The sequence below is a fragment of the Carcharhinus amblyrhynchos genome, chromosome 21 (assembly GCF_965287045.1).
Source record: "Carcharhinus amblyrhynchos chromosome 21, sCarAmb.v2.hapA, whole genome shotgun sequence".
Classification (NCBI taxonomy): Eukaryota; Metazoa; Chordata; class Chondrichthyes; order Carcharhiniformes; family Carcharhinidae; genus Carcharhinus; species Carcharhinus amblyrhynchos.
The window spans coordinates 34,624,305-34,643,388 of record NC_137344.1 but is presented as its reverse complement, the minus strand read 5'-3'; the positions used below and the strand labels follow the sequence as shown (position 1 = coordinate 34,643,388).

General features: G+C 43.7%; 1 protein-coding gene across 1 annotated transcript in view; it reads right to left on the bottom strand.

Moving 5' to 3' along the window:
- Positions 1–5,308: 5,308 nt before the first annotated feature.
- fbxw10 (F-box and WD repeat domain containing 10) overlaps positions 5,309–19,084 on the bottom strand; it is a 65,255-nt gene continuing 51,479 nt past the window's right edge. The window contains exons 11-14 of the mRNA XM_080209019.1: positions 17,965–18,123; positions 12,275–12,552; positions 11,298–11,441; positions 5,309–6,184 (exon numbers count right to left, since the gene is read on the bottom strand). Coding sequence (XP_080065145.1) covers positions 5,382–6,184; positions 11,298–11,441; positions 12,275–12,552; positions 17,965–18,123 — 1,384 coding nt within the window. The 3' untranslated portion in view covers positions 5,309–5,381. The remainder of the gene's footprint in view (positions 6,185–11,297; positions 11,442–12,274; positions 12,553–17,964; positions 18,124–19,084) is intronic.

The window sequence follows — 19,084 nt, the reverse complement described above, 5'->3', positions numbered from 1 at the left end:
GCCCCACACACCCTGAACATTCTGTCCACTTTCTTCCATCGGGAAAGATGTACAAAAGTCTGAGATTACGTACTAACCGACTCAACAGCTTCCAAATGCTGTCAGACTTTTGAATGGACTTACTTTGCATTGAGTTGACCTTTCTCTACACCCTAGCTATGACTGTAACATTACATTCTGTACTCTCTTCCTTCTCTATGTACAGTATGCTTTGTATAGTGCACAAAACACAATACTTTTCATTGTATGCTAATACATGTGACAACAATACAAATCAAAATCAAACAATAAGAGTTTTTATTTTGATTTCTAAATACCTAACTTTTCAGAAAATATTATTTATATAGATTGATTTATCTGGCAATTTTTAATTCATTCAATTTTCAATAACTTTATTGTAGCAATATTTATTGTACACTGCTGTTTTCACTTAGTTGAGTAAATAAGGTTTGATTATCAGTTTTTCTGTTGAAACTTATCTTTGGTTCTCATTAATTTGGCCTGTATGATCAGAAATTGGAAATCTTGCAAGTGAAAAGTCATGAATCTACAGCAAAATCTGGTTCTTAAATATTTAAACAAGGTTCTATCACTGTGATTTTAAATTTCTGGGTGAGTTTTTTGTAAAGATTGGTGCTGTCAGAGGGAGCAGGCTGCGGAAAATGTAGCAGTATTCCAGAGATTGTGCAACCTTTCTTCTGACCTCATCGATTTCACTTGTATGACCTACACCACCTTACATTACCTGCCTTGATGTTGATTATAGCTCTCAATTGTTCTGACAGGTCTATTTCTAAAATACTTCCTTTCTCTGTTGAACATATCCAAATCTGGACCTGTTCCTCTTTATTCTCAATCTCCAGTATAGTAGGTTCACTCTATAACATGATTTTAATTCCCTAGCTACTCCTTGCAACCGTATGGTCTGATCAGCTGCTGGCAAATTTAAATTTTTTATAGATACAGATACCCCCATGTGTCTACCAACATGATGCAGGCTTGACCGCCTAACACTGTTTCGACATATATTCGGGGATCTCTACCTGTATTCTCAAGAGCTGCTGATCATTTCTGACCCAACAATTTCTGCAATTTGGCTGCTTTCATCTGAAATAATGTCCGTGGCTGTTGCTACTTTCCTACAGGGTTTTGGGGTTGAACTTTGGGGCATGAATTTGCCCTGTTGGGACCCTGTCCTTTCTGCTCCCTCCTTTCTCCCAACAATTTTTCAAATCATGACCTATTTTATGGCAATTGCTGCATTGCCTTTTGTTACTCTGATTATTTCCTGTGGGTCTGCTGTGACAATCCTGAGCAATATGTCCTTTCTTTCCACATCAGTGTGGCTGATAAACTTGCACTGGATCATTTTTGGATTTTTTTGATGATTGGATTCTGTTTTCATACCCAATTCATAACATCCCAAAAATTATTTCCTGCTAGAATACCCTTATCTATAATTCGAGCCAAAGCTAGACTAAACGTCCCTTTGAGCATACCCAGAAACATATCGTCATCCCTACTGAGGTTTTCAATCCTTCTGTTATCTATATGAGCCCTGAATTTCCTTTCTATATAATCTTCTACAGATTCTTTGGGGTCATGTTTAACTAACGTTACCTTAACCCAATTATTTGATTTGATTCATTATTGTCACATGTAATATTATACAGTAAAAAGTATTCCTTCTTGTGTGCTATATAGCCAAAGCTTACCGTTCATAGAGAAAGAAAGGAGAGAGTGTAGAATGTAGAGTTCCAGTCATTGCTAGGGTGTAGAGAAAGATCAACTTAATGCAAGGTATGTCCATTCAATAGTCTGATGGCAGCAGAGAAGAGGAAGACTAGAAAACAAGAGCAGGGATGTACTTCTGATGCTGTATAAGACTCTTGCCAGACCTCATTTGGAGTATTGTGAAAAGTTTTGGGCCCCATATCTAAGGAAGGATGTGCTGGCCTTGGAAAAGATCAACTTAATGCAAGATATGTCCATTCAATAGTCTGATGGCAGCAGGGAAGAAGGGGGCTAGAATACAAGAGCAGGGATGTACTTCTGAGGCTGTACAAGGCTCTTGTCAGATCCCATTTGGAGTGTTGTGAGAAGTTTTGGGCCCCATATCTAAGGAAGGATGTGCTGGCCTTGGAAAAAATCCAGAGGAAATTCACAAGAATGATCCCTGGAATGAAGAGCTTGTCACATGAAGAACAGCTGAGAACTCTGGGTCTGTACTCGTTGGAGTTTAGAAGGATGAGGGGGGATCTTATTGAAACTTACAGGATACTGTAAGGCCTTGATAGAGTAGATGTGGAGAGTATGTTTCCACTAGTAGGAAAAACTAGAACCAGAGGGTACAACCTCTGGCTAAAGGGACGATCTCTTAAAGCAGAGATGAGGAGGAATTTCTTCAGCTAGAAAGTGGCGAATCTGTGTATCTCTTTGCCGCAGAAGGCTGTGGAGGCCAGGTCATTGACTATCTTTAAGACGGAGATAAACAGGTTCTTGCTTAATAAGGGAACAGGAGTTATGAGGAAAAGGCAGGAGAATGGGGATGAGAAAAATATCAACCATGATTAAATGGTGGAGCAAACTCAATGGGCCGATCGGTCTAATTCTGTGCCTGTATCTTATAGTCTTATTGTCTTAAGATATTTGAATGGACCTAACTCACAGTGTGTCCCTTACCAATGGCTCACACTATCGCCCATTTAAATTGCTCATATCTCTCGTCCTTATTATCACTGTCGCAAATATCCAACCTCTCCTTTTTAAAGCCTCAGTAATATTTGCCATGTCAGCCCAGCCAACTTTCCCTTTACTAAAACTCTTATGTCTTCCAAAGTCAGATGATGACTTCTCTTAACTCATCCACACTTTTCCAAAAAGCTGAATTTTGGTGATTGCGCCGTAATGGGCCTCATTGATCCATGAACATCTGTTTCTCACTTGCCGCTAACAGCACTTCCTCAGTTGATATAGAGGTCATTCCTTTTCCTCTACCAGATAGTTTTTAGTACAGAATGGTGCAGCCAGAACAGGCGATCCCATCTTACTAGGGGAACCTCTGTCTCCCTGAGTTACCTTTCCTAATAAATCTTCCCCATCTACTTCCTCCTCATCCAAGTCCGAGTTGGGGGATACAATGAATTTGTTACCATCTTCCCTAAGGGCTCACTTTTAGAATCTTCCTGAGCAGCTTCTACTGTGACAGTCTGCCCTTTTTGGAGGCGATTCCTCATTATCGCAGTGAGAATCACCACTGCCATCTCTGATTTCTTTTTAGTCTGGGCTTTCCACCAAGATTTTTGTTTGGACTTGGAAGCATCTGAATCATATCCTTTATCATTTTCCTAACTACCGTGTTCCGTTACTATCCTCTGTATTAACAATCATCTCTTCCCTAAACTAAATCTACATTCTTTGACATACTCTACAAGTCCACACGAGGGTGCTCTAGACTGTACAATCACTCTTTCTCTTTCTCTCTCTGCAGACAAGCTTTGAGTTTTCCATCTCTCCCGATTTTGTCCATCTGTCTGATTTAGTACTCATTTTTCTTTTCGATTCCTCAAACTTCTTTCTGGAAATTTCTCTAAGTCCTCAGACCCTGCTGAGAACAACAGTAACAACTACCCTTTTTCCCAAACTCTTCTTTACAGGGGACTTCTCACTGAGTGTTCCACTCCAATAACTCAAAAACACTTCATTCTTCTGTCCACAAGGGGGCTCCGAACACCTTGGCTGACCATCGCCCTCCCCTCCAATTGCCTCTAGCCTCTTATGTTATTAAAGCATGACGTCCTTGATTCTCCTAAACGAACAGTACCAGGATTCCATCCCTGGCCTTGCATAGAAACATAGAAGATAGGAGCAGGAGGAGGCCATTCGGCCCATTGAGCCTGCTGCATCATTCATTATGGTCATGGCCGATCATCCAACTCAATAGCCTAATCCTGCTTTTTCACCTTAACCTTTGATGCCATTTGCCCCAAGTGCTATATCCAGCTGTCTCTTGAATGCATTCAATGTTTTGGCATCAACTACTTCCTATGGTAATGAATTCCATAGGCTCACCACTCTTTGGGTGAAGAAATGTCTCCTCACCTCCATCCTAAATGATCTATCCTTAATCCTCAGACTGTGACCCCTGGTTCTGGAATCCCCCACCATCGGGAACATCCTCCCTGCATCTACCCTGTCTAATCCTGTTAGAATTTTATTTTGGATTAAATGCACTCGACAATTTCACGTCTTTCTCCCTACTGCACGACTTTGAAGCTTGGCTCACAGGCAAGCATCAAAATTATGTCATCGTGCTCCCCTTTTAAGCATGGTTTTTTTACTCAGTGACACTTCTTCTGCGACCCCCAAATGACTGAATCGGTCAACTTATGGATCCGACAACTTGACGCATTTTTCCTTGTAACTGACTTGGGTGATAATGTAAAAATACTCACTCTAGGAGGCGCGTGCCACACGCAGTCAAGAGTCCGGTGAGTCTATCCTACCCTTATCGCTAGAAAGACTATTTGTGGACTGTAATGACTTCAGTCCGGCTATTGAGGTTGACATATTGGAATATGAACTCCCTGATTAAGCAGTCAATTGATGGGGCCAATCAGGGAGTCCTTTCCTTGAATTTAACTGGGAGTGTCAGTTCCTCTGGCACTCCCGAAGGTAGACTGCTGACTGCAAGCACTCTGTGTACTGCTGTTGGAATTGTAAATAAAGAGATTTTGGTGATGGGGCTTTTGCCTCCGAAGACTTATTATATGGGGTAACCGAGGTGACTGGTACTGCCTAAAGTTTAGACAATACAAGTCTCACGAGGCAGGTATCTCTGAATAAAGACATAACTTATTTAAACCAGCAGCTGCCAGGATTTCATCAGGGAGGTCTGGCTGCTCTGTCTCCGAGCTGTACTGACCCTTCAATGGCCTGTTGGCAGCTGCTGGTTTAAATAAAGTTCCGTCTGTATACAGAGATATCTGCATTACGTGTCTTGTATTGTCTAAACTTTAGGCAGTACCAGTCACCTCAGTTAGCTAGCCGACAATCGCCTTCTCCATTGCAACGCAAGTTGCCCTGCTTTCAAACACTAAGGACGCAACCTTATCAGCCATTCCAGCCACATTCCCACTGCAGCGAAGTCGGAGAAATCTAGCCAAATCTCCGTTCACTGCAGCACGATGGGAAAATCCCACCGGCGTGAACAGCCGTAACATCGGGTCCAATTCACATTCAAATTCTAACCGGACACACGCAATTCCCGTGGACAAACACGTGAGTAGTATTAGCTGTACAGCAGGCAAAGGATTTATTAAACCATTACTCAATATATGACTGTACAAATGCGCTGCTTTCCAGCATTAGATTTCACCAGCTCATTTACGCAAATGAGGCCCAAGTTCAGTTTTTTCAGCTTTCTTTAACAAAGCCTTCTGCCTATCTATGAGCTTTTCAAGGTTGTTTCCTTGCTCCATGATAATTTTTTCCATATGCTCCTTCAGTTGCTTTGACGTCAAAAGATTGAAGCCGCTGTTATTTCGATATGGATTCAGACTAATGGCTTGGTGAAGCTTCAGTCTAGAACTGGACAAGTCAATGGCTGTTGAGCTTAGCAGCGGTGAAGGTTTGTTCTGCTGCCTCAAACTGGACATGTGGTTTGTTGTCTTAGCCCTATCTTCAACTGCAGACTGGGGCCTGTTCTTTCCGCCTGTAAACCTGATCGGGTTTACAAAGCCCAGTGTTGACTTTGACCGTTTTGTCATTGGTTTTGTGATGAAACACTTGTTGAAACCCATCAACATTTTTGACCTTTGCCCCTTCGAATCATAAGGAGCCATGAGCGTTTTGACATCAATGCAGTTGTCCTTTGATGCAACTCCATCCCCAGCGCTGCTGAGCTGGGCACTGGACTTATCCTTTGTTGCACTGGGTAGCGTTTTCCAGGTGTCTTCAAGGGGGCACAGGGACCGACCCCAGTCATCCGAAAGTGAATTGTTGTAGTGTGTGTTCACGGATGTTTCATTGTATCTGAGGGAATTGTTGATTGCGTTGACGGTCAGGTAAATCTGGTCAGAGGTTTTCAACCTGGACTGACGATATCTTTTAATACGCTTTAATGATCTCTGCTCACTCTCTGATAGAAATTTAGCAGCTGTTGATAAAGATTCTGTCCTTTTATCTGTAGGAAGGTCAAAAGAAAATTGTCATGGTGTTGCATTGCAACAGAATTATTTATATAAAAGAGAATTTAGGTTAAATGAATTCCTGCACCATTATAGAATCCTACAGTGCAGAAGGAGGCCATTCAGACCATTGAATCTGCACCGAGCACAATCCCACCCAGACCCTATCCCCATGACCCAATGCATTTACCCTAGCTAGCCTCTCGACACTAAGGGGCAATTTAGCATGGCCAATCTACCTAACTGGCACATCTTTGGACTGTGGGAGGAAACTAGAGCACCCGGAGGAAACCCACACAGACACGGGGAGAACGTGCAAATTCCATACAGACAGTGACCCAAGTCAGGAATCAAACCCATGTCCCTGGCGCTGTGAAGCAGCAGTGATAACCACTGTGCCACCATGCCACCCACTGTCTCAGATCCAAACTTTTTGGAGTCTCTGGTTGGGATTTTGCAGAACAGTGCTGGCCTTTCCCACTGTCTGGACAGTCGCAGCCCTGGATTTGGATGATCTTCAGGGAAATGATGGACTGTGGTCAGGGCCTATCCCTGCTCCACTTAACTGCTGGCCAATCAGACAGCCAGCTGCTCTCCAGTCCCATTGGCACCACCAAGTGGCCAATGCTAAGACTGCTGAAGCCTGGAGCAGCCAGGCAGCAGAGTTCCGGTACATAGGTAGTTGAGCTAGAGGACAGCTGGGGTCTAACAATGGGGGGATAGGGGTGGGGGAATAAAGAGGGGTCAACCATATTGACAAGGTGGGTGGATCTCTTCTCGGGTGCATCCACTGCTCCAGGCATTAAGAACATAAGAACATAAGAAATAGGAGCAGGAGTAGGCCATCTAGCCCTTCGAGCCTGCCCCGCCATTCAATAAGATCATGGCTGATCTGTTGTGGATCAGTTCCACTTTCCCGCTTTCTCCCCATAACCCTTAATTCCCTTGTCTATCAAAAACCTATCTACCCGTGACTTAAATATATTTAGCGAGGCAGCCTCCACCACTTCAACAGGCAGAGAATTCCAGAGATTCACCACCCTTTGAGTGAAGAAGTTCCTCCTCAACTCTGATCTAAACTGCCGCCCCACCCCCCCCCCCTTATCTTGAGGCTGTGCTCTCTAGTCCTACTAGCCTTTCTGAGTGGGAAGAATCTCTCTACCTCTACCCTATCCATCCCTATCATTATCTTATATGTCTCTATAAGATCCCCCCTCATCCTTCTAAACTCCAACGAGTACAGACCCAGTCTATTTAGTCTCTCTTCATAGTCCAACCCCCTCATCTCCAGTATCAGCCGAGTGAACCTCCTCTGCCCTCCCTCCAAGGCCAATATATCCTTCCGCAAGTGCGGCGACCAAAACTGCACACAGTACTCCAACTGCGGCCTCACCATTACTCTGTACAGTTGCAGCAAGACCTCCCTACTTTTATATTCTATCCCCCTCGCTATAAAGGCCAACATTCCATTCACCTTTTTGATCACCTGCTGCACCTGCAGACTGGGTTTTTGCAACTCGTGCACAAGGACCCCCAGGTCCCTCTGCACCATAGCATGCTGCAGCTTTTCGCCTTTTAAATAATAATCCCTCCTACTATTATTTCTGCCAAAGTGAATAACCTCACACTTGCTAACATTATACTCCATCTGCCAGGTCCTCGCCCACTCGCTCAGTCTATCCAGTTCTCTGCAGACTTTCCACACCCTCCGCACAATTTGCTTTTCCACTCATCTTTGTGTCATCAGCAAATTTCGTCACCCTACACTCAGCCCCCTCCTCCAGATCATCTATGTAAATGGTAAATAGCTGAGGCCCCAGCACCGATCCCTGTGGCACTCCACTAGTCACCTGCCGCCAATCAGTATAGCACCCATTGATACCAACTCTCTGCTTCCTATTAGACAGCCAATCCCCTATCCACGCTAACACCTTACCCCAAACTCCGTGCACCCTAACCTTCTGTAGCAACCTTTTATGAGGCACCTTATCAAACGCCTTTTGGAAATTCCCTCCATGGTCCACCTGGTACCCGATCAGAAGAGAGTCCACCCTCCTCAAGCCCAAGGGAGGCTGCAAGGTTTCACTCGCAGTAGGAAGAGGCCCTTACATGGCCATTGCACAATGTCCCATCCACACCACTTCATCTCATGCACGTGTCCACCAGTTCCCAGCCAGCGAGCGGAGCGCTTAAAATACCAGCCTATGTTTCATCCTCCTCATCTCATCTGTGTTAATATTCCAGCTTCCTGAGCCCTATTTCAAGGGAATAAAGTTCTGATGGTGGGATATTGACAAAATTACACCACCCGTCCAAAACATCAAATGCCCTTGAATCTCAACAAATCCCTATTCTCTTAACAGGAAGTGATTGTGTTGTAGTGGGGTCACATCATAGAATCGTAGAAATCCTACAGTGCAGAAGGAGGCCATTCAGCCCATTGAGCCTGCACTGACAACAATCCCACCTAGACCCTATGCCCATAATCCCACGTATTCATCCTACTAGTCCCTCCGACACTGGAACAATTTAACATGGTCAATCCACCTAACCCACACATCTTTGGAGTATCTTCAAATATCCCAGACAATGTGATTCTGAAGCTGAAAACTGCAGATAGAGAAGTTTTTTTGTGCCGGAGTTGAGGGGGTTGAGCTATGAGGAGAGGCTGAATAGATTAGGCTTGTACTCGTTAGAGTTTAGAAGAATGAGGGGAGATCTCATTGAGACGTATAAGATGATGAATGGGATGGATAGGATAGAGGTGGAGAGACTCTTCCCGCTCAGAAAGGATAGTAGGACTAGGGGGCATAGCCTCAAGATAAAGGGGGGGGGCGGTTTAGAACGGAGTTGAGGAGGAACTTCTTCACTCAAAGGGTGGTGAATCTCTGGAATTCTCTGCCCGTTGAAGTGGTGGAGGCTGCCTCGCTAAATATTTTTAAGACGTGGGTTGATGGGTTTTTGATGAGAGAGGGGATTAAGGGTTATGGGGAGAGGGCGGGAATGTGGAACTGAGCCACGACAGATCAGCCATGATCTTATTGAATGGCGGGGCAGGCTCGAAGGGCTAGTTGGCCTACTCCTGCTCCTATTTCTTATGTTCTTATGTAAATCAATCTCTCGCTGTACCACGGAAGGACAATCCAGCGCACAAACTTTCACAAAGGTGAAATGAGGTTTGAGAATTGGGGATGATGGAGCGAAGCTCACCACCGTATCATTTAACTCTGATTTATATATTATCCTTATGAAATATTAGGCGTATTCAAACTCCTGAGTCTGCCGTGAAGGGCAAATTGACCAGGACGTGCACCAGTCCATTTTACCAGCTCGTACCACTGGTTGTGGGAGGAAAGATCATTAAAATAAAAGAAAAAAGACACTGGGCGGGATTTTACGGCCTCGCTCAGACGAGACCAGGAATTCCCGCCCAAAGTCAACAGAGATTTCTGTCTCCGCACCCTTGCCCACTTCAATTCCGTGGAGGACAAGGTGGTAGAATTCTGGCCATTGAGGGCGATCTTAGCTGGGCATGGACTTGCCAATGCAGGCACAAAACCTGGACGGAATCAGAGCACGTAAATCTTGCCGGCAAGATCAGGATATCTGATTTTCAACTCCCCTCATTGGCGGGAGTAACACGAAAAACACCTTGGGAGCCTGGGAACCTCAGTTTGATACATTACCATGCCTCTTATGAGCACTCTCTCTGGGACTTCCTCAGAAGAGGATATCTGAGGTGAGCACTCAAGTCACCCTCACCTTCTTGATGTCAGTTGCAGAGGGAGCAGCACTGGGGGTAAGGGGGACCCAGGTAAGTTCAACTTGGGACTGAGGGGTGGTTCAGTATCACCATCTGGAGTGAACTTGGACCCAACCTTCAGCCTCAGAGGCAGAAGGTTATCCACTGACTATTCTAAATGGGCAGTTTCCATTAGACACATAAATTTCAATTGGGAAAAGTTTACAGGAAGTGCGTGCAGTTATAATAATATAGATTCAGATATAGATAGGCCTGTCTCACCATCCTTATCACATACTTTAGTCCCATCATTTTAATGGAGATGATTTTATTTGCCCCACGAATGCCTGCACAGGGTTGTCTCTGCAACATTTGCTTATTATCAAAACAAGGGAAAACTGGACCATTAACACTAACAAATCCCACACTGGGTGTGATCAGAGTCAAGGATAGACAAGAATGACTTGTTCCTCTGGCTGAGGGGGTCAACTACCAGGAGGACATAGATTTAAGATGATTGGTAAAAGGATTAGTGGGGACATGAGCAAAAATATTTTCACCCAGAAGATGGCGGGTATCTGGAATTCACAGCCCGAATTGATAGTTGAGGCTGGGTAAGATAGTCTTCCAAAGAGTCGGGCTGAATGGCCTCCCTCTGCACTGTAGGGATTCTATGGTTTTGGCTTAACCTGATCAAGTGGGCAACAGTCATCCACCTCTCTCCTCCCAGCTCTTCCAGCCTCAAGATTTCCAAACTTCAGTCCCTCATTCTATCTTTATGATTTGAGTACAAAGAACTGTCTAGGTTTATAGGAGCCTACGTATTTATCCGCATATTTTGTGTTACCAACAAAGCCACAAATATACTCTTCTGTATCTTACAGTGATCTGAGAGGATGTGTTCATCTTAACAATAACAGGATGAAATAAAAGATGTGCGGGTTAGGTTGATTGGCCACGCTAAAAATTACCCCTTAGTGTCCTGAGATGCGTAGGTTAGGGGGATTAGTGGGTAAATATGTCGGGATATGGGGTTAGGGCCTGGGTGGGATTGTGGTCGGTGCAGACCTGATGGGCCAAATGGCCTCTTTCTGCACTGTAGGGTTTCTGTGTTCTATGCTCTAAAACCCTTCCCAACTTTTGGAGAAGAGTTAAGGCGCCTAAGTAAAAAATATCCACATAAGGATGAGTCGGAGAATGAGTGACAGTCCCGGTTCTCAGATGAGAGGGGAGAACGTTGTCACAGCAGCTCACATGATAGTTAGTTTCATACCTCCTGGTAAAAGGTATTTTATTCAAAATCAGACATAACTCACATACCAATCCACAGCACAAGGAAATGAAACCCGGCCTATGAGCCATCTCACCGTGCAACATCCTGAGTGATGCATCTGTCCTTAGGCTGCTTTGACTGAACATCAGTTGGCTCCTTGAGGATGCTGAGGGTGGCTTTGAAGGTAATTCTGCCTGCAAGTAGATCTGCGGCGCATATTTTGACTGTGATTGAATCCCTTCCAAATAGGAACAGAAAGGAAAATGAGATCCACACGGAACCATCTGTAAAGTTATGTTGTTTAGTTATTTTCACATTTATCTTTGCTTAACTGCATTACACGTGTGATGCACAGGGAATCATAGCAAGTTAATCCCACCACTCCACATGGGGTGGCACGGAAAGGTCAGGCAAGGCAGGTCAGACATCAACTTCCACAGTTTGTCATCATCTCCTCTTATCTTGCTTTTCCATGAGAGTCTCCTGCCTCAAATGACCCAACCACCATCCCCAGGAGTTAAACTGGCCCATTGACATTCCTTTCTTAATTCTTGGTCCTGTGTCATCCTTCAGTTAGAAGGCAGGCATTGCTTAAGGTGAGTGGCAACGCCACTGAGGCCCAGTAGCTCCGTGTGGCAAACCCACATCTCTAATTGGGGAAGAGTGAAGGAAAAGAAAGAAGAGACGAAAGGAAAGAAAAAGGCGGCACGGTGGCACAGTGATTAGCACTGCTGCCTCACAGTGTCAGGGACCCGGCTTTAATTCTGGCTTTGGGTCACTGTCTGCACATTCTCCCCATGTCTGCATGCATTTCCTCCAGGTGCTCCGGTTTCCCTCCACAGTCCAAAGATGTGAGGGTTAGGTGGGTTGGCCATGCTAAATTGCCCCTTAGTGCCAGGGGAATTAGCTGGGTAAATATGTAGGGTTATGGGATTAGGGTCTGGGTGAGACTGTGGTTGGTACAGACTCGATGGGCCAAATGGCTGTACTGTAGGGATTCTGTGACTCTATAAAGAAAACCTTTACAATGGCATAAACAATTGTTGTAGATTTGTTTCTAAAAATACTTACTTCGTGCTGCCTCCATGCACCTGCTTGACAGGAAGCGTGCATGGTGGAACAGACTCTCTGCTTCAGGTTTCTCATGTCTATGGTAGATCTTTTCATTGGTTGAACCGATTCTTCTCATGCGCTGAGCACGGATATAGCTATAGGGTTGCTTCTTCAGTGGTGCCATTTTGAATTTGTCCTGTAGTGCTATAGTTTCAAATGCTGCTGCAGCTGTGTAATCCCATGTCACAGATTCAAAATGAAAGTTCACCACATTGGACACAGTGTTTATTATCATCCTAAATAAGAGAGGAATCTGTGGTCATACCAGAAATACAAAATAAAATAACGTTCTCTATCAAGCCTCCAAACTATGTGTAGCTAATATGGATGCTTAACGTGTAGACTGCTGACAGCTCAGTGCTTAGTCAACACACTGATGGATATCCACTATCATTTACCATTCCCCAGATACTGAATCATCTTCAAGTAGCAAGATTTGGACAACATTCAGGCTTGGACTGATAAGTAGTAAGTCACATTTGCCCCAGACTATATAAGTCCGAGGTGATTCATTTTGGTAGGACAAACTTGAATGCGCGTTATAGGGTCAATGGCAGGGTTCTGAGGAACGTGGAGGAACAGAGAGATCTTGGGTTCATATCCACAGATCTGAAAGTTGCCACTCAAGTGGATGGAGCCGTGAAGAAGGCTTATAGTGTGTTAGCGTTTATTAACGGGGGGTTTGAGTTTAAGAGTTGTGGAGTTATGCTGCAACTATACAGGACCCTGGTGAGACCACATTTGGAATACTGTGTGCAGATCTGGTCACCTCACTATAAGAAGGATGTGGAAGCATTGGAGAGAGTGCAGAGGAGATTTACCAGGATGCTGCCTGGTTTGGAGAATAGGTTTTATGAGGAAAGGTTGAGGAAGCTGAGGCTTTTCTCTTTAGAGAGAGGAGAATGAGAGGTGACTTAATAGAGGTTTATAAGATGATGAGGGGGATAGATAGAGTGGACGTGAAGGGACTATTTCCTCAGGTGGTTGTAGCTGTTACCAGGGGGCATAACTATAATGTTCATGGTGGGAGATATAGGAGGGATGTCCGAGGTAGATTCTTTACTCAGAGAGTGGTTGGGGTGTGGAATACATTGCGTGCTGTGATAGTGAAGTCGGACGCTTTTGGAACTTTCAAGCGGTTATTGGATAGGCACATGGAGCACACCAGAATGATAGAGAGTGAGATAGCTTGATCATGGGCTCGGAGATAGCTCGGCACAACATCGGCTACACATGCACCAGGCAATAACTATCTCCAGCCAGAGAGAATCTTAACATCTACCCATGATGTTCAATGGCATTGCTATCCCTGAACCCCACTGTCAACATCCTTGAGGTTACTAGTGACCGAAAACTGAATTGGACCAGCCATAAAAATACTATGGCTACAAGAGCAGGCTGGGAATTCTGTGCAGAGTAATTCACCACCTGACTCCCTAAAATCCTCACCATCTACAAGGCACAAGTCAAAAATGTGATGGAATATTCTCCACTTGCCTGGATGAGTGCAACTCCAATGATACTCACAAAACTTGACACCATCCAGGACAAAATTCATTCATTACCAATGCACAGTGGTAGCAGTGTGTGCCATCGACAAAATGCAGTCAGCAGCTTATCAAATCTCCTTTGACAGCGACTTCCAAACCCACAATCTCTATCATCTAGAAGGATGAGGACAGCAGATGAGACCACCATCACCTGCAAGTTCCCCTGTAAGTCACTCACCATCCTGATTTGGAAATAAATCACCGTTGCTTCACTCTCGTTGGGTCAAAATCCCGGAATTCCCTTCCTAACTGCACTGTTGGTGTACCTACACCTCAGAGATTGCAGTGGTTCAAAAAAAAATCTCACCACCACTATCACCTCAGGGGCATTAAGGAATGGTCAATAAATGTTGCCCCAACCAGAAATGCCCACATCTCATAAATGAATATAAGAAAAAAAACCCACTCAAATCTTAGTTGTAGTACATTCCAATAATAATCCTCATACAAGTTACAAACACAAACAATTTTACCTGTCTCCCCTTTCCTACTCATCTTATAACTCCTATTTTCAACATCCAAATGTGACATACGAGCAAATATATACAGTTTAATAAAGGCACACATTCCAGTTATTAATCTAGGGTATTTCTGAAGCTGGATCACCATTACTCTGTCCTGTCCACTTACAAGATGTATAATGTTTTAAGATGATGGAAAATTTGAGGCTGACAAGCCTCACTAATATAGTTAAATCACAAACCCACGTCTGTAGGTTAGTCACCCATCTCTCAACGTGTCTCCATTAAAACTGGAGGTGTACGTGTTGGAGGCAGATTGGCTTCAGCCACCTCCCTCCCATTACAGAAGATTAAAATGACCCCCTTCACTTTTCTCAGGCTTCTGATTGTTGTCTGTTCCAAATGCAAGACTTTATAATGTGGCCGTGTTTTAAACTGTCTTCGTTAATTTAAGATAAAACAAAATGGCCTGGAGTGGGGAAATGGTGAACATTGTTTGTTTATTTAGTTATTAGTCACAGGAAAGGCTTACATTAACACTGCGATGAAGTTACTGTGAAATTCCCCAAGTCACTGCAGTCCAGTTCGGGTATTGAGCTGGGGACAGGCCCATATGAGTATTGAAAATAACACATATTGAAAATCAGAGACTCAAGCATCTGTTTTCACACCTTGCCGCAAAAGAGGGGCAGCTGGTCTGGCTGGACATAGACTTTCAGACTCAGGCAGACAGAGAGACTGGGGAGGAAGGCCAAAACAAAATTGCTGTTGTGTAAGAAGAGGAGGGGAAAAAACTTTTTATGTGAAACAGCATGATGGTGAGAATGGATTGCCTTTTGAAGAGGCTAGACTTGTGGAGATTGAAAGACCAAAGAGTCTCCAGCCTTGCCACTGGGTGCAGAATTTTACCGGCATGTCCGCCCGAGGTTCATATGATCCCACCCGAGGCCAACAGAGAATGCTGCTCTCCGAGCCTCGCCTGCACCCGGAATCGGAGCGGGCGTGCCGGTAAAATTCTGGCCTGAGAGTCTGATTGATACTATTCAGACTGAAGAGATTTTTAAAAGAACATGCAAAAACTCAGAGATTCCGATGGCAGCTGAGAGGAGTTTGGAACTTTAACTGCAAAGCTCCATATCTGCTGAGAGTGAGGCATTGAAGGGAGGCAGTGGTGTAGCAGTATTGTCATTGGACTAGTAATCCAGAGACCCAGGGCAACATCTGGGGACTTGGGTTCAAATACCACAGCAGATGGTGAAATCTGACTTCAGTATCAATCGGGAATTAAAAGATCTAATGATGACTGTGAAACCATTATAAATTGTCGTGAAAACCCACTTATTCTCTTTAGGGAAGGAAATCTGCCATCCTTACCTGACTCTCAAATGTCCTCTGAAAAAGGAGGGCAGTGAGGGAGGGGCAACAAATGTTGGTTCTGTCAGTGACATATGCAACCCGTAAATAAAACAAAAATAATGTATAAAAGGTTTTCAGTTATTGTCCAGATAATGGGGAAAGTGTATTTCCTGTGGTTTGGTGTATATAGTGAAATTCTTAAAAACATGAACACTTCAGCAGGTCACTGGAAGTTAAGTGGCAAATCACATAGCATCAATAGTAAATTCCTTACTCCCTGGAGAACTGTACACCTTAAAGGAAATTTTGTACACATTGGTGAAAGATGTGTTTTAGGTTCTTTGGCTATAAATGAAAAGGAAGTCATATATGGAAATATATACAGCTTTAATCAATCGCTGTTTTTAAAAGATAATATTGCTCTATGTGTGGCTCTGTCAATTATGTGCTGGGATTATTCCAATTATTTGGAAAATTAATAGGTGGCACAGTGGTTAGCACTGCCGCCCCACAACGCCAGGAACCCGAGTTCAATTATCGGCTTGGGTCGCTGTCTGTGTGGAGTTTGCACATTCTCCCCGTGTCTGCGTGGGTTTCCTCCGGGTTCTCCGGTTTCCTCCTACAGTCCAAAGATGTGTGGGTTAAGTGGATTGGCCATGCTAAATTGCCCCTTAGTATCAGGGGGAATAGCAGGATAAATGCATGGGGTTATGGGGATGGGGACTGGGTGGGATTGTGGTCGGTGCAGACTCAACTGGCCACCAAATGGCCTCCTTCTGCACTGTAGGATTCTATGATTCTAATGCAAAATAGTAAACCTGAGGAGATCAAAGTAAATTAAGAAATACAAAGGAACTGCAATTCAAAAATTAACACCTTTAATGGGGCAGAAAATTATCAAAGTTTGGCTGATTTTTTGTTTAGGCCAATAAAAGCTGGTGTGAGAGATTTGTAGGAGGATTGGTAACAATTGGGGAATTATCTTTACAGCATTCTGACAAAACATCAAACTATTCTACACTCATTAGACATGAAGTTGCTTAACTTGATTGTGAAAATAGCAGAGTGTCAGGCCATCTCTTTTGAAATACAACGTCAGCCCGGCAAGCTCAGTGACAGGTGAGACCCTTAATCTTAGGGTTATGGCTTCGTGCCCCATGTTCGGCACTGTTGTTTAGATCAGTTGGCTGGACAGATGGTTAGTGATACATAGTGATGCCAACAGCGTGGGTTCAATTCCCATACCGGCTGAGGTTATTCATGAAGACCTCGCCTTCTCAAACTTGCCCCTCGCCCGAGGTATGGTGCTTCTCAGGTTAAATCACCACCAGTACTGCCTCTGATCAACTGGGACTATGGCAACTTTATCTCTACAATGCCAACATCAGCTATGGCTCAACTGGTAGCACACTTGCCTTTCCTTCCAAAAATTATGAGTTCCAGTCCCACTCCAAGGCTTTAGCACAATCAGGGTTGAGACTCCCATTCAGTGCTAAGGGGACGTCCTTACTGTTGGAAGAATATTAAACCAAAACCTGGTCTAACCACTCAAATGGACATGAACGATGCCATGGGGCTTTTTAGATGAGATTCTGGCCAATATTTTCCCTCAATCAACATTTAAAAAAAACAGATTATTTGGTCTTTATTGCACAGCTGCTTGTGGGAACTCGCTATGTGTAAATATCCTGCCATGTTTCCCCCATGATGTGATTGGCTGCAAAGTGTTTTGCAATGTCTTATGGTCATGAAAGCTCTATAAATGTTAATTTTTCTTTTAAGATGTTTTAAGATGGCAAATTCTAATTATTTGGGAGACAGGCAAAGACCTGCAAGCAACAACAAAGGGTTGTGAACGTAACCCAGTCCATCACGTAAACCAGCCTCCCATCCATTGACTGTCTACACTTACCACTGCCTCGGGAAATCAACCAGCATAATCAAGAACCTCACAAACCCCCAACTTTTCTCTCTTCTACCTTCTTCAGTTGGGAAAAGGTTACAAAAGCCTGAGAACACATACCAACGGATTTAAGAACTGCTTCTTCACTGCTGCCATCAGGCTAACACATATTAAGCTGATCTTTCTCCTCACCCTATTGGTACCTGCAACACTATATTCTGCATCCTATCCTTTCCTTCTCTTCTATGTATGATATACTTTGTTTGTGTAGCACGCAAGGAACAATCCTTTTCACCGTATCCCAATACATTTGATAATAATAAATCAATTCAATTCAAAGTAACATGTGCAGTTTCTAACAGTTCACTACATACGTACGTATTTCCAGCAAGGTGTAAGGATAACACTGGATCTCCTTGGCCATTGGCTCTCATTACTCTTAGACAGCTTCCACTGCATAGATCGAAAATTCGGATCTTTCCATCGTTGCATCCACTGATCACGCGCAGATAAAGCAATTTCACACACAACACTTCCCTGTGGGAGAACATCACGAGAAATTGGATTTTATCATCGTCTTAAAGTTTAGAGTACATTGAAACAAAAGGGATCATTTCAACCCCTAAGGCCAGTAGGTTGAGATTTTAACGATTTGAAGCAGAAATTCAACTGATCATCTTTCTTGGCCACCAAGTCCTGGGAGTGGGAATCAAGATGTGGGTATGCCGGCGTTGGACTGGCGTAAACACAGTAAAAAGTCTGACAACACCAGGTTTTAGTCCAACCTATTTATTTGATAATTTGTTTGATAATAATTTAATAATTCCATTGTTTGCTGGAGCAGACGAGTGAAGGAGCAGAGAGACAGCTAAGATTTTACCTGTTAAGAACCAGTTTAAAATAAGTTTAAAGCACTTTGTTCTTTGTAGAACTGTTTAAAGCATTTATTTATTGTATTTACTGCTTTAAGAATTCTGAGGGAGTGGTTAGCAGGCAGTTGTGGTTCATCAGATTTAAATATCAACTGACCACAAGGTGAAGCCTTCCATTGTTTGCTGGAGCAGACGAGTGAAGGAGCAGAGAGACAGCTAAGATTTTACCTGTTAAGAACCAGTTTAAAATAAGTTTAAAGCACTTTGTTCTTTGTAGAACTGTTTAAAGCATTTATTTATTGTATTTACTGCTTTAAGAATTCTGAGGGAGTGGTTAGCAGGCAGTTGTGGCCATCAGATTTAAATCAGCGCCAGGTTTAAAAGGAGGCCTGGTGTAGACAGCGGGCAGCGTCTGAGCGGGCAGCGGAGTGAGAGGGAAGCAGAGTGAGCTACTAGGGCTTAATATCAAAAAGGGCTGGAAAGAGAAAAGGCCAGGTGAGTTCGTTTGAAAAACAAAAAAAAACAAAAAAAAACACAAAAAAATTTTTTTTCAAAACTACTACAGTAAATAATGGAGGGGCATGTGATGTGTGGTTTCTGTATGATGTGGGAACTGGTGGACCCTA